Source organism: Ranitomeya imitator, chromosome 2 (genome assembly GCF_032444005.1).
Source record: "Ranitomeya imitator isolate aRanImi1 chromosome 2, aRanImi1.pri, whole genome shotgun sequence".
NCBI classification, from domain to species: Eukaryota; Metazoa; Chordata; class Amphibia; order Anura; family Dendrobatidae; genus Ranitomeya; species Ranitomeya imitator.
In genome coordinates this window covers 558874429-558888683 of record NC_091283.1, presented here as the reverse complement: position 1 = coordinate 558888683, position 14255 = coordinate 558874429, and the positions used below count along the sequence as shown (strand labels likewise).

At 46.4% G+C, this 14255-nt stretch overlaps 4 protein-coding genes across 7 annotated transcripts in view; 2 read left to right on the top strand and 2 right to left on the bottom strand.

The window, feature by feature from the left end:
• Positions 1–12508, bottom strand: part of SAP30BP (SAP30 binding protein) — a 95820-nt gene extending 83312 nt beyond the window's left edge. For both annotated transcript variants that reach the window (XM_069752036.1, XM_069752037.1), the window contains exons 1-2: positions 12364–12508; positions 7212–7315 (exon numbers count right to left, since the gene is read on the bottom strand). In XM_069752036.1, the coding sequence (XP_069608137.1) occupies positions 7212–7315; positions 12364–12454 (195 nt within the window). In that variant the 5' untranslated portion in view covers positions 12455–12508. The remainder of the gene's footprint in view (positions 1–7211; positions 7316–12363) is intronic.
• Positions 2637–4601, top strand: LOC138664949 (uncharacterized). The gene is made up of 5 exons (XM_069752034.1): positions 2637–2739; positions 2867–2983; positions 3074–3275; positions 3369–3528; positions 3634–4601. The coding sequence occupies exons 1-5, from the start codon at positions 2653–2655 to the stop codon at positions 4547–4549; spliced, it is 1482 nt and encodes a 493-aa protein (XP_069608135.1). The 5' UTR covers positions 2637–2652; the 3' UTR covers positions 4550–4601.
• Positions 4873–6215, bottom strand: LOC138664950 (uncharacterized). Its single transcript, XM_069752035.1, has 2 exons — positions 6091–6215; positions 4873–5770 (listed from the first exon to the last, which is right to left on the bottom strand). The coding sequence occupies exons 1-2, from the start codon at positions 6204–6206 to the stop codon at positions 4888–4890; spliced, it is 999 nt and encodes a 332-aa protein (XP_069608136.1). The 5' UTR covers positions 6207–6215; the 3' UTR covers positions 4873–4887.
• Positions 12509–12551: 43 nt separating the features above from the next.
• Positions 12552–14255, top strand: part of RECQL5 (RecQ like helicase 5) — a 109430-nt gene continuing 107726 nt past the window's right edge. The window contains exon 1 of one of the 3 annotated variants that reach the window (XM_069752031.1): positions 12552–12615. The gene's annotated coding sequence lies outside the window, so the exon portion shown is untranslated. Of the gene's footprint in view, positions 13505–14255 lie in introns of all 3 variants that reach the window. The other 2 variants (XM_069752032.1, XM_069752033.1) reach the window with 2 other exon arrangements.

Below are 14255 nucleotides of genomic sequence, written 5' to 3'. Positions count from 1 at the left end.
GAACGATATCGCTAACCAGGACGCTGCAACGTCACGGTTTGCTAGCGATATCGTTCATTGTGACGGTACCTTTAAGGTACCGTCACACTTAGCGACGCTGCAGCGATACCGACAACGATCCGGATCGCTGCAGCGTCGCTGTTTGGTCGCTGGAGAGCTGTCACAAAGACCGCTCTCCAGCGACCAACGATCCAGAGGTCCCCGGTAAACCAGGGTAAACATCGGGTAACTAAGCGCAGGGCCGCGCTTAGTAACCCGATGTTTACCCTGGTTACCAGCGTAAAAAAACAAACAGTACATACTTACATTCAGCTGTCTGTCCCCTGCCGTCTGGTTACTGCACTGAATGCTGGCCGTAAAGTGAAAGCAGAGCACAGCCACAGCGGTGAGTCATCGCTGTGTGACTCACCGCTGTGCTGTGCTTTCACTTTCACTTTCCGGCCAGCAGTCATTGCAGGAACCAGACGGCAGGGGACAGACAGCTGAATGTAAGTATGTACTGTTTGTTTTTTTACGCTGGTAACCAGGGTAAACATCGGGTTACTAAGCGCCGCCCTGCGCTTAGTTACCCGATGTTTACCCTGGTTACCAGCAAAGACATCGCTGAATCGGTGTCACACACGCCGATTCAGCGATGTCTGCGGGGAGTCCAGCGACCAAATAAAGTTCTGGACTTTATTCCCCGACCAGCGACATCACAGCAGGGGCCTGATCGCTGCTGCCTGTCACACTGGACGATATCGCTAGTGAGGACGCTGCAACGTCACAGATCGCTAGCGATATCGTCTAGTGTGACAGTACCTTTAGTATAGTGTTTTGTGCACTTTTTTTTTTTTTTGTTTATTAAAATGGATGTATTATTGCAAAGTCTAATGGTCTGCAGCTTGAGGTTATATTTTTTTTTTTTAAATTTACTTAACCATTCCCATTCGATGTACTTGTATTTTAAAATAAAGAGCATTTCTGCTCCATTGTGATTTAAAAAAAAAAAAAAAGAAAAAAATTATATATTAATAAAATGTTTCTTAAAAAATTGTCCGTAGTATAATTTCTTAAAGGTAAATTTAAATCAGGTGTATGTACCAATGGTTACACATGCAATACAGAGTTGTTTGAGTGGTCATTTTTTAATAAAGGTTATCCTTTGAAATTTTATTTCGGGGAGGTAATTGTTTTTTTTTTAAAACATAAAAATATTTTTAAAGGTGTCTCACAGTTTACCTTTTTTTGTTTTTGGGACATGGAAAAGAATGGTATAACGTGCACCAGTTTTTGGGTTTGGGTGTTCACATATTTTTCTCATTTTAACATGGTGTTTAGTGGTAAACATTACCTATTTCTGCTTTGGTCTAACTTTCAATCCATTATACTTATTATATTGCAGATAGAGTAGGGACCACACTGACCGGCATAAGCCACCTGGACCACAGCCACCTGGCCCACATCAAGAAAATCTGAAAAGTAAGTTTTGAAGACCCCAAATCTGCTACTTCAATGTGTAGAGCAGATTGCAAGTGTCTTTTAACTTACAGACCTACCAGGACCACAGCCACCTGGACCACAGCCACCTGGACCACAGCCACCTTGACCACAGCCACCTGGACCACAGCCACCTTGACCACAGCCACCTTGACCACAGCCACCTGGCCCACATCCAGAAAATCTGAAAAGTAAGTTTTGAAGACCCCAAATCTGCTACTTCAATGTGTAGAGCAGATTGCAAGTGTCTTTTAACTTACAGACCTACCAGGACCACAGCCACCTGGACCACAGCCACCTGGACCACAGCCACCTGGACCACAGCCACCTGGACCACAGCCACCTTGACCACAGCCACCTGGACCACAGCCACCTGGACCACAGCCACCTGGACCACAGCCACCTGGACCACAGCCACCTTGACCACAGCCACCTGGACCACAGCCACCTGGACCACAGCCACCTTGACCACAGCCACCTTGACCACAGCCACCTGGCCCACATCCAGAAAATCTGAAAAGTAAGTTTTGAAGACCCCAAATCTGCTACTTCAATGTGTAGAGCAGATTGCAAGTGTCTTTTAACTTACAGACCTACCAGGACCACAGCCACCTGGACCACAGCCACCTGGACCACAGCCACCTTGACCACAGCCACCTTGACCACAGCCACCTGGACCACAGCCACCTGGACCACAGCCACCTTGACCACAGCCACCTGGCCCACATCCAGAAAATCTGAAAAGTAAGTTTTGAAGACCCCAAATCTGCTACTTCAATGTGTAGAGCAGATTGCAAGTGTCTTTTAACTTACAGACCTACCAGGACCACAGCCACCTGGACCACAGCCACCTGGACCACAGCCACCTGGACCACAGCCACCTGGACCACAGCCACCTGGACCACAGCCACCTGGACCACAGCCACCTGGCCCACATCCAGAAAACCTGAAAAGTAAGTTTTGAAGACTCCAAATCTGCTACTTCAATGTGTAGAGCAGATTGCAAGTGTCTTTTAACTTACAGACCTACCAGGACCACAGCCACCTGGACCACAGCCACACAATGTCCTCTTCCGGCAGCCCTCCTCCACAGCAGGTATCGGTAAGTAAAAAAAATTTTTTTGTTTTTTTTTTAAAAATTTACATCATTTTGAGTCACTACATGCATTTATTATGTTTAAACAGGAATCAGAATCCGATGAGGAGCTGTCGGAAGGGACCGAGACGGGTGGAGACATCGAAGTGGAGGAGGAACCAAGTGTAAGTAGTGGTGAAACACTTGCTTCACACATCACACTGCACCGTACACAAAACAGAATTTCAAATATAACGTAACACAGAAAACATATACATACATTAAAGCTAATTTTTTTATCCTTTATTTCAGTCTCCTGCTGCTGCTGCTGCTGCTGCTGCTGCTGGTGCTGCTGAACGTCCAGCACAGCATGAAGGTTCTCCCAGGCGCTCCCAGAGTCGGCGGACTCGACGCCGCGGTCGGCCATCAGTGAGTCGGTTTTTTGTGGGGCTTCAATTGTTAATTTTTTGCTTTCAGTCTACTAATTTTTAATTCTTTCTTTTTTTTTTGTTCTAACAGGCTTCACAGTGTGCTCCCGAATACGATTCAGATATCGATATTGAAGCCCTCATCGAGGAGGTTCGTGAACGGGAGCCACTGTGGAACATGGCTGACCGCAGGCATGCTGATACCAGTGTCACCCGTCGGCTCTGGTTGGAAGTATGCCGGAACATCTTTGCGAGGTGGGAGGACCTTCTTCCACAGCAGCAGAGCAAACTATGTAAGTATTCACTTTTCAGTGATGTTTTGAGCTGAATGTAATGTCTTGCATTTACGAATATTTTTTTTTTTTTCTTCATTCCTGTCTTCACAGGTACCAAGGTTAGGAAGCGGTGGCGGTCATTGAGGGATCGCTTTAAGAGGGAGTTTAACGAGGAGATGCAGGCCCCGAGTGGCTCAGCAGCAAGGAAGAAGAGGAGGTACAGATATGGCCCGAACCTCTCCTTCCTGAGGGAAACCATGCTGAGTAGAGTGTAAGTATTCAACATCACAGTAAGAACCTGTCTAATCACAAAACTTTTGTTTCAGTCCGGCCTTTTTCATATCAATATATTAACTTATTTTTTTTTCTTTCACAGCACCTACTCCAGCCACCGTGCGCCTGCATCTACCTCTGCACCCTCTGAAGCGATCCCTCCTGAGTCCGCCACCGGGGACCACGTCGGTAGGCCCCACACCTCTCACCCCTCTGTCCCCTCCACTTCATCCGCCTCTACCAGTGGAGTGCAGCCTTCCTTACTCGCATCTGATGGTCAACAGATAGCGTTCCCTTTACCCCACCCCTCTGACCCTGCCACCTCTACACCACCGGTAGGTTCATGGCGGCAGCGTCAGAGGGGTCAGGAAAGGAGCTATGCTCCTGAGTTCTTGCATCTAAATGCAGGCTTCCAAAATTCATTTAAAATTTTGGGAGAACAAGTGACTGCTGGTTTCAGCATGATGCAATCACGCATGAGTGAAAACCACCATGAAATCAGCAGTCGCTTGGATAGACTGCATTTAGATGTAAGTCAAGCTCCAGCCAATCTTTTTTTTCAGTCCATGCTCAGGAGCATGGAAAAGCTTTCTTTTGATCAGCAGATGCGGGTAATGAATAGCTGCCATAACGCTCTGCTGAAGGTAATTAACGAACCCCAATCTACCCCCACACCTCCCCACACATCCCAGTCCCAATTTCAACACCATGCCCCACAATATCACCGCCAGTCCCAATATCCACATCACTCTCAATATCAACATCACTACCAATACCCAACCCGGCCCACAACCCAAATGTATTCACCCGTGTTTTCTTCATCTTTGCCCAGCTTTCCTTCCCCAGTAAGTTTTCCACCTACCCCAACACAACACCCCTCTGGTCAGCCTCCTGTTTCCCCCCCCCCTTCCACTACAGACGCAACAGGTAGGGTTTCCCCAATCCCACCTACCGACGTGGTCCAACCTTCCAGCCCCTCCTCCCATAGTTACTCCACCCAACAATACCAGGACCTGTGAACCTGGAATGTACTTGTACATAGTTTTTTTTTGCCAAAAAAAGAAAGGTTCTTTAAATTACCAAAAAAAAAATTGTGTGGGAAAATTACCCACAAAAAATATATTTTTTGAAATAAACATAATTCTGGTTTACAATCTACTGTGTGTGTGTGTTCATTAATTAAGGTAAATATGAAAGGTTAAGTGAAAAGAAACACCAGACGTTTTCAAGGTTTAACAAAATGGTTTTATATTATATTAGCAAGCAAACCACACACACTGTTTTTTTTTTTTTTTTTTTTGTGGCAGTTGCTACCAAAAAATTTTGGAAAAAAAAAAGAAAAAAAATTAAAAAAAAGTCACACAATTATGTCTTGCCATGGAATCCGCCCAACAGGTGACAAAAAATATTCAGCAAACTGTTCCCTCATCCTAGTAACAGAACCTGTGGAGCGAACAGAGGCACTTCGGTAATCCCACAAGGATGTCTCCAATTGTTCGTCATCCAAGGTAACGGGCTCCTTTGAAATAACAAAATTATGGAGCACCACACATGCCTTGACAACATCGTCTACAGTTTTTGTATCCAGTTTTATTGCCGTCAGCAGAACTCTCCACTTTGCTGTCAAAATACCGAAAGAGCACTCTACCACTCTTCTTGCTCTGGTAAGACGGTAATTAAATACCCGCTTGGTGCGGTGTAATTCACGGCTGCTGTATGGTTTCAGTAGGTGCGGCGACAGTTGAAAGGCTTCATCACCTACACACACATATGGCATGGCTGGTTCACTGGTTCCTGGGAGCGGTCTTGCTGGCGGGAAATTGTATGTATCTCCATACAGGCAGCGACCCATCGGAGAGTTTTTAAACACTTGGGAGTCGTTGGACCGGCCATACGCTCCTATATCCACAGCAAGGAATCGGCAGTTGGCGTCAGCAATAGCCATGAGTACAATTGAGAAGTATTTTTTATAGTTATAGTACTCTGATCCTGTTCCTGCCGGTTTTGCAATCCTAATGTGTTTGCCGTCCACAGCACCAACACAATTTGGAAAATTACACATTCGCTCAAATTGTTCGGAACTTCTCATCCAGATTTCCATTGTTGGTTGTGGGATATACTCCAGCTGTAAAGTGTCCCAAATCGCACGACATGTGTCCTTCACAATTCCGCCAATAGTGGAAATCCCCAGCCGGAATTGGAAATGGAGTGAAGTCAAAGACTCACCCGTAGCTAGGAAGCTGCAGGGAAAAATAAAAAAAAATGTAAAAAAAAATTGCACAGACCATCAACCAAGAAAAACAAGTGGAATGGCCTCAAATAAACCAACAAATTACATGCTACAGTAAATGCGGCGCAATGTGTCAGCGCAGTATTCTCTGCAGCATGTAATAACATTCAATATGACCAATGACACAAGAAAAAAAAACAAGTGGAATGGCCTCACATAAACCAACAAATGACATGCTACAGTAAATGCGGCGCAATGTGTCAGCGCAGTATTCTCTGCAGCATGTACTCACATTCAATATGAGCAATGACATAAAGAAAAAATGCTTACCGCAGTGTCACCATGAGCCGCTCCGCCGGTGTGATGGCAAGCCTCATCCTTGTGTCCTGCCTTTGGATGACATCCTCTATTTTTCCAACCAAATAATCGAAATGCTCCATCCTCATCCGTACATAACTAAAGAATTTTTGGGGGTTGCACCGCAACTCCAGATAGAGTGGACTGGACACCCCTGGTCATCCGCAGCTCATTGATTGGATGTATCCAGAATCGTCGCCTTCTCCGTTGCATCATCCGTCTTTCTGCTGCCGCCTCCTTCTCCCGCACTATGATATCCAGGCGATTCGTCTCAAATATAACTTCAGTAACCAAACTCGAAATCCTCCCAATTACACCATCCATCATTGCCACTAAACTAAAACCCTCAAAGATGGGCTGTAAATACAGTCAGTATATAGATTTCCCTAGTTTCCAGTAGCCAATCAAATTTTGGTGCCTCCCATTTTAAAAACGGATCCGTCGTAAAAACGTATGCAACGGATGGAAAAAACGTATGCAACGCATCCAGCATTTCAACGGAACCGTTTATCGGATTTGCGACGGTTTTGCGACGGATCCGTCGAAATGCTGTATTCGTTGCATACGTTTTGCAGTTTTTTGACGCATCCGTTTTTTCGGGAAAAAGACGTTTTTGGGACGGATTGCAGTTAACGCTAGTGTGAAAGTAGCCTTAGGTCAGTAGAAATGAGTATTGGCGGTCATTAAGTTGTTACATTGTAACGCTTATTCAGCACATATACAAACAAATGCTTTCAGACAAGTGGTTTTGATCCAACGTCACGACCCAGTAAGCTTAGATGCACTGTTTGATTCTGGTCCGCTGAACATACTAATTCTATTTCTATAACTACCACAGTTTCTAAATACTGAACTACATACTGCAAAAACAGCTTGTTTTTTTCTAGTCTACATTTGGATATGGAGCATTTCATTTGAAGACTAGTGTCCACATAGTTGCACAATGATTTTCTGTACATCTATATTGCTGCTATTAGATTTTCTATAAAGATGTAGCTGAACCCCGACTTTCAGATCTATCAGATTATTAATATAAAAGATTATAGCTGATAAGGTCAGGTGGTGCGGCCTTCCATGCAACCTAAGTTACTTACAGAGTGCTGGCTTGACTCTTCATCCTCTTTGTTTGATCCATCCTCTTCCACCCGGGACATTTCATCTTGTCCATATGACCGGGACACTAACCCTCCATTCTCATCTGCAATAGAGAACTAGAGGTATCAAAGAAAAGAACAGTAAACAAAATAATCTTCTTCCTCTCCCGAGTCCTACTGCATATTTAATTCGTTACATACACACCTTGTCATTACTAGGTGGTTGGAGTGATTGGGATAAAAGGAAAGATGTTGATTTAGTGACTAGTGGACGCATTCGGACAAAAACGCAAAAGAATTAAGGTACCGTCACACTAAACGATATCGCTAGCGATCCATGACGTTGCAGCGTCCTAGCTAGCGATATCGTTCAGTTTGACACACAGCAGCGATCAGGATCCTGCTGTGATGTCGTTGGTCGGAGCTAGAAGGCCAGAACTTTATTTGGTCGCTGGACTTCCTGCTGACATCGCTGAATCGGCGTGTGTGACACCGATTCAGCGATGTCTTCGCTGGTAACCAGGGTAAACATCGGGTTACTAAGCGCAGGGCCGCGCTTAGTAACCTGATGTTTACCCTGGTTACCAGCGTAAAAGTAAAAAAAAAAAACAACACTACATACTTATCTTCCGCTGTCTGTCCCTCGGCGCTCTGCTTCTCTGCCCTGTGTAAGCACAGCGGTGACGTCACCGCTCTGCTTTCCGGCCGCTGTGCTTACACAGGGCAGAGAAGCAGAGCGCCAGGGACAGACAGCGGAAGATAAGTATGTAATGTTTTTTTTTTTTTTACTTTTACGCTGGTAACCAGGGTAAACATCGGGTTACTAAGCGCGGCCCTGCGCTTAGTAACCCGATGTTTACCCTGGTTACCAGCATCGTTGGGCCCTGGAGAGCGGTCTGTGTGACAGCTCTCCAGCGACCAAACAGCGACGCTGCAGCGATCCGGATCGTTGTCGGTATCGCTGCAGCATCGCTTAGTGTGACGGTACCTTTAGGCTGCAAGCTTAAAGCAAGGACCTCCAAGGTGGTATTCTCTGAAATACTGCCTGTACCACGTGCCACGCCAGAAAGGCAACGGGAGATTAGGGAGGTTAAAGGGAAGGTGCCACCAGTTTTCTTGCATTTTGTTTTTTTGTGAAATTAAGCTTAAAATAGTAATTAAAATGTATTAATGCAATGTTTGCACTGTTTGCAAACATTTCTATATGAAAAATATTATATATTTTTCTACAAATATACATATTTACCACTAGGGGGAGCATTTTCCGTTTTAGACCTCAAGCAGCTATAGTAAGATTTAGCAGCTCTGCCCCAGGGATATTAGACCACCCAAAAGGGGAGGGAAATGGTGATGTCAGCAGTTACTGCCCCAATTTTGCTCCTAACAGTAAGACTGCAGAGCAGCATCACAGGGCAGAGCCATTTTGTGTGTGACTGCCCTGTGACCTGCTATCACCAGCAGTTACTGCATCAGAGGCACAGCTTGGTTACAGAGGAGCAGAACACAGTGGACTCAGCAGCATTTTTTGTGAACAACATTCTTGCCATCCCCCACCTTAATCCCTGTCCTGTCAGCTGCCCTGCTCTCTCTCTCTCCAGGTGCCACCTCCCTCTCTGCAGGCTGTGAGTGCAGCTTACCTGAGATCACAGGGACTGTGTGTGAGGGGGAGGGGGAGACATGGCAGGAGAAGCACACAGGGCAGCCTGTGAGGAGCAGAGGACGTGCCTGCTTGGAGTACAGAGGAGCAGTGAGGGCTTCTTCTGTCCTGTGATAGAGAGCACAGGGCTATAATAAAATGGCAGCTAGTCACACCTACAGCAGTGAGTTGTGCAGCCCACAGAGGCGTGCCCAGCTCACTGCTAATGCTGCTGCAATGTTACAGATAGGGTCCACACCGGTCTATTATCTCCTATGTCCATGGGGTGCCGTAATCTGACACTGATAGTGCCCTGCTACTGCTGCAAAACCAAGATGTCAGCCCCCAGTGCATTCTTTAAACTCATATAACACATGAAATCTGTTTCACATGCATTTCAAACTTGCTTATAGCAGCATGTTATGCTACATTACAGTGATTTATTAATGACCTACAAACGCGGTATCTTCCCTTTAATAAGTGGCTCAAGAATTGGTGTAGGAAGGAGGGGTTTGGATTCCTGCAGAACTGAGCCGACTTCTCAGTTGGCTACAGGCTCTACGCTAGGGACGGGCTGCATCTCAATGGGGAGGGTGCAGCTGTGCTGGGGGAGAAAATGGCTAGAAGGTTGGAGGAGTGTTTAAACTAGGGAATGGGGGGAAGGGGATTCATTTTATAGGAGGGGGAGATAGTGCAGATAGAGATCTGGGTACAAATAATGAAACTGGGGGTGGCGGTGGCATGGGGGGTGGGGTTAGAACAATTAATAATTTAAGAAAGAATAGAGGTGCAGAGAGATACATAAAGTGCATGTATACTAATGCCAGAAGCCTCGCCAACAAAATGGACAAATTCAAATTAATGTTGTTGGAGCATAATTATGACATAGTGGGGATAGCTGAGACATGGCTGGATGAGAGCCATGACTGGGCTGTTAACTTGCAGGGCTATAGCCTGTTCAGAAATGACCGAACGGATAAGTGAGGGGGAGGTGTGTGTCTGTATGTAAAACCCATCCTGTGGGATAATATAGGTGAATCTAATGAAAATGTAGAGTCCCTGTGGGTGGAGATAAGGGGAGGGGGAAAAAATAATAAATTACTGGTAGGGGTTTGTTATAAATCTCCAAAAATAATGGAAGCCACGGAGAATATCCTCATAAAACAAATAGATGAAGCTGCGACTCAAGGATAAGTCATTATTATGGGGGACTTCAACTACCCTGAAATAGGTTGGGGAACAGAAACCTGCAGTTGCAGCAAAGGTAATCGGTTTTGGACAACTATGAGAGGCAATTACCTTTCATAACTGGTTCAGGACCCAACAAGTGGGGCACTGCTAGACCTAATTGTTACGTGTTACGGAACCCCACAGCACCCAGAATATGTTGAGTTATATATATGTATAATAGGTTCCATGTGAGATGCATCAGCCCACAGGCTGCGCCCCTGGGCAGAGGGGACAAGATATCCCCCTTCTGTCCTCCCCCCACCTTTGTAATTCCCACAGTAAATATCGGCAGGCTCCGGCCCCCTGCGGCTATTGTAATGTATGTCTGGCATGCTGCTTTTCTATTGGTCTACCCTCTGTATCTGTGTGATATATTCTGTGTCCTGTGAATAAAGTGTTGTCAGACTGGAAATACGTGGAGAAGCAGTGAGATTTTATATGCGCCCATGTAATCAAGGGATTCCAGCCAATGTCCTTCATTCAGACTCCAGCCAAAGCAAAGTGGACCTCCTGAAACACGGGGTGGTATTGAAAGAGGTACCCCAGATTGGTAGACCCCGTTACACTGGTGGCAGCAGTGGGATCTGATACCTCTTCTACAGGAGGAAACGAATGAATGGAAAACAACTACCAGAAGTTAAAGAGCAGGTGTGTCAAACTGCATTCCTCGAGGGCCGCAAACCATGCGTGTTTTCAAGATTTCCTTAGCATTGCACAAGGTGCTGGAATCATTATGTGTGTAGGTGATTAAATTATCACCTGTGCAGTACAAGGAAATCCTGAAAACATGACCTGTTTGCAGCCCTTGAGGAATGCAGTTTGACACCCCTGTTAAAGAGGACTACATTAAAAGATCTGGTGGAAGCCCGAGGGTTAATCGCCAGCATCAAAACAAAAGCGGATTTGATAGCAGCCATCATGGAACACGACAGTGCAGCGCCCCCCAATGTGAACGTGGAGGAGACTGAATTCCAGAGGGAGGTAAAGAACAGACTGGCATTCTATGGCCCAAACCCTGCAGTAGAGATCATACGAGAGGTGATGGCTGATGTGCGTACTGATCTGAAGGAAAAGATGGCTGAGCGGACAAGGATAGAGCTAGAAAAACACCGTAAGAGGAAAAACCTCCACTATTCTAGACAAAAAAAACACCAGTACACAGGCAGAGATGCTTACCAGTCCAAGGCCTCCAACAATTGCACTAACCAAGGTGCAGCGGGCCCAAGTTAAGATGGCAGATACACAGGTGCAATAATACCGATAAGGCAGCCACCCTACAATCAGGAATTGGCCACTTGGTGGAGGGGTGTATGCGGGCGCCGGGCAGTGAGTGTGGGGAGTAAGGAGCGGCCATTTTCTTCCGGACTTTGCACGTCGCTGATTGGTCGCGGCAGCCATGACAGGCAGCTGCCGAGACCAATCAGCGAACGAATAACCATTACAGAAGGACAGACAGACAGACGGAAGTACCCCTTAGACAATTATATCGCAGATAATTATATTTGAAGTTAATAAAAATCGATTAATTATAAATTATATCTTGAAACAATTGTCCTGGCACTTTTTTGTTTTTTTGGTATTGCTATGGTTCTTAGTGCCTTTTGGGACGTATTACCACTACCTGGGTTTGCAACTGTCTGAAGCAAAAAAAAAAAAAGTCAAAATTGCTCCTCCAAAAATACAATAAACAAAGCGATTAAAGCGCTGTATGCACCACACAATGGTGTATTTAAAGACAACACATCGCCATGTATGAACAAGATCTAATTCAGATCCATTGAAGCAGAAAGTTATTGGTTTCGAAGTACGACAAGACCCAAAACTGGCATCTTATACAAAGATCAGAACTAAAATAATGAAAAATAAAATCTATTCAAGTGTGGCCCCCGCAATGGTGCCGACCTGAAGAAGCCGCACGGCCTGGGCGATTATCAGCGCACAATGAACAACGGAAACACAAACCCTCCCAAAACCCCACATTTGGGGGCGTCATCACTACGTTTATCACTAGCTTATATGGTAAGCTTAATGGAGTCATTCACAACTACAACTCGTCCTGCAAAAAAGCCCATAAAGCCTAAATAGACGGGAAAAGAAGTAAAAATGATGGATCTTGGAAGGAAGAACGAAGAAAACTGGAAACAGGAGACATTTTTAAAGAATTAAAAGGATTCCTGAGATCCAGCGCCATTTTTCCTACTGGCAGAGCCCTGTGAGGAGCAGCCATGTTTTCTCTCCTCAGGTAGTTCACCTATGGCACCATATCACCCCCGCCATTATTCTCACCTTCCACGCCCCCGTCACTGTCCTGCTCCGGCTCCGAGTCCCCGGCATACACGGCCAGCGAGGACAGCACATTCTTCCGATTCGCCGCCATCTCTGCCGTGGTCGCTCGCTGTGACGTCCTCCTAGAACCGGAAGCAAGGCGAGCCGTAGTCGCCACGGTAACCGTGCCTGGGTCCGGTGACGTCACTACTGTGCGCCGGGACTGGCGGAAGTTCAGAGGAAGTTTGCGGGGAGATGACGCTCGGCTGAACAGTTAGTGGCTGTCTGTGTGGCGCTGGGGCTCGCAGCATTGCTTGCTATACACGGGGCCATGGTGCAGGCAGCGGGGTATTGGGTGTGAGAACCAACAACCAATCAGAGTGCAGCTTTCACCTTCACACCAGCAGTGGTAAAATGAAAGCTGGCATCTGATTTGTTACTCCTTTCCTGAGACCTAGCACCATGCCTCAGCCATAAGCTTCTTAGGCTGCCAGGTGACAGTCAGTGTGGTGAGAGGAGTTGGGGGTAATCCACCCTTCTAACAGCCATTACCCCTGTGGTGTCAGCAGACTCCTGCTTGTGAGATCTTTGGGTTACTCTTCCATGACTATTGTGTAGTCCTAGTGTGGATTCCACATTTCTGTTTGTTTGGATACTCCTTTACGTTTTTTTGTTATTTAGGTCCGCCATCTGTTCCTACAAGGATAATCTTGGGGGCAAAGTTTACCTTCTACATTTGTTTTAGTTTATGTAATACCCCATGTTCTCGGGTGCGGGCCTATATCTGTAGTGCAGGAATGGGGTTTCCCATGTTGTGACGTTATTACATGTCATCAGGGGTTCTGATCTCTGAGACCCCCTACCCGTCCTGTGGGACCTTCCTGCTACAATGTCTTACAAAGCTACTGAAAGATTGGAGTCTTTTTTTCTCTCTAAAGATGCTGTGTATGAAAACTTTCCAAAGACAAATGTATATGCCTATGCACAGTGCTCCGGAACAGTCCACATGGAGTTGTGCAGGGATGCAGGCACTCCTCATTGGTGTTGTCTCAGCTTCTTTTCTTCTGGGGCGCACTCACATCTTACCCCTGAAGCGTGACAGTTTGGACAAGCAGTATTCTATCACAACTGGTGGGACCTGAGCTCATTTCATTCATCGGAGGTAGCTTTGCTTCTGCAGCATAGGGGGGCTCCAGTGATCCGGCCAGCTTTACAACCGTGCAGAGCCTGCTAGTGCTACTTGCCTAGTTAACCGACCACTCTGAGACTGCACGGTGGCCGGTAACCTAGGTAATAAGCTGTTAAAAGGAACCTGTCGCCCCAAAAATCAAAGGTGAGCTAAGCCCACCGGCATCAGGGGCTTATCTACAGCATTCTTTAATGCTGTAGATAAGCCCCCGATGTATCCTGAAAGATGAGAAAAAGAGGTTAGATTATACTCACCCAGGGGCGTTCCCGCTGCATCTTCTTACGATGACGTCCTCTTCATGTCTTCACGCTGCGGCTCCGGCGCAGGCGTACTTTGTCTGCCCTGTTGAGAGCAGAGCAAAGTACTGCAGTGCGCAGGCGCCGGGAAAGGTCAGAGAGGCCCGGAACCTGCGCACTGCAGTACTTTGCTCTGCCCTCAACAGGGCAGACAAAGTACGCCTGCGCCGGAGCTGCAGCGTGAAGACCAGAAGAGGACATCATCCTATGAAGATGGGAGTCCCCGGACCGCGACACCCATCGGATCGGACCGCCCCGGGTAAGTATAATCTAACCTCTTTTTCTTATCTTTCAGGATACATCGGGGGCTTATCTACAGCATTCCAGAATGCTGTAGATAAGCCCCTGATGTCGGTGGGCTTACCTCACCTTCAATTTTGGGGGTGACAGGTTCCCTTTAACTAATCAAATATCCCTCAGTAAATGAG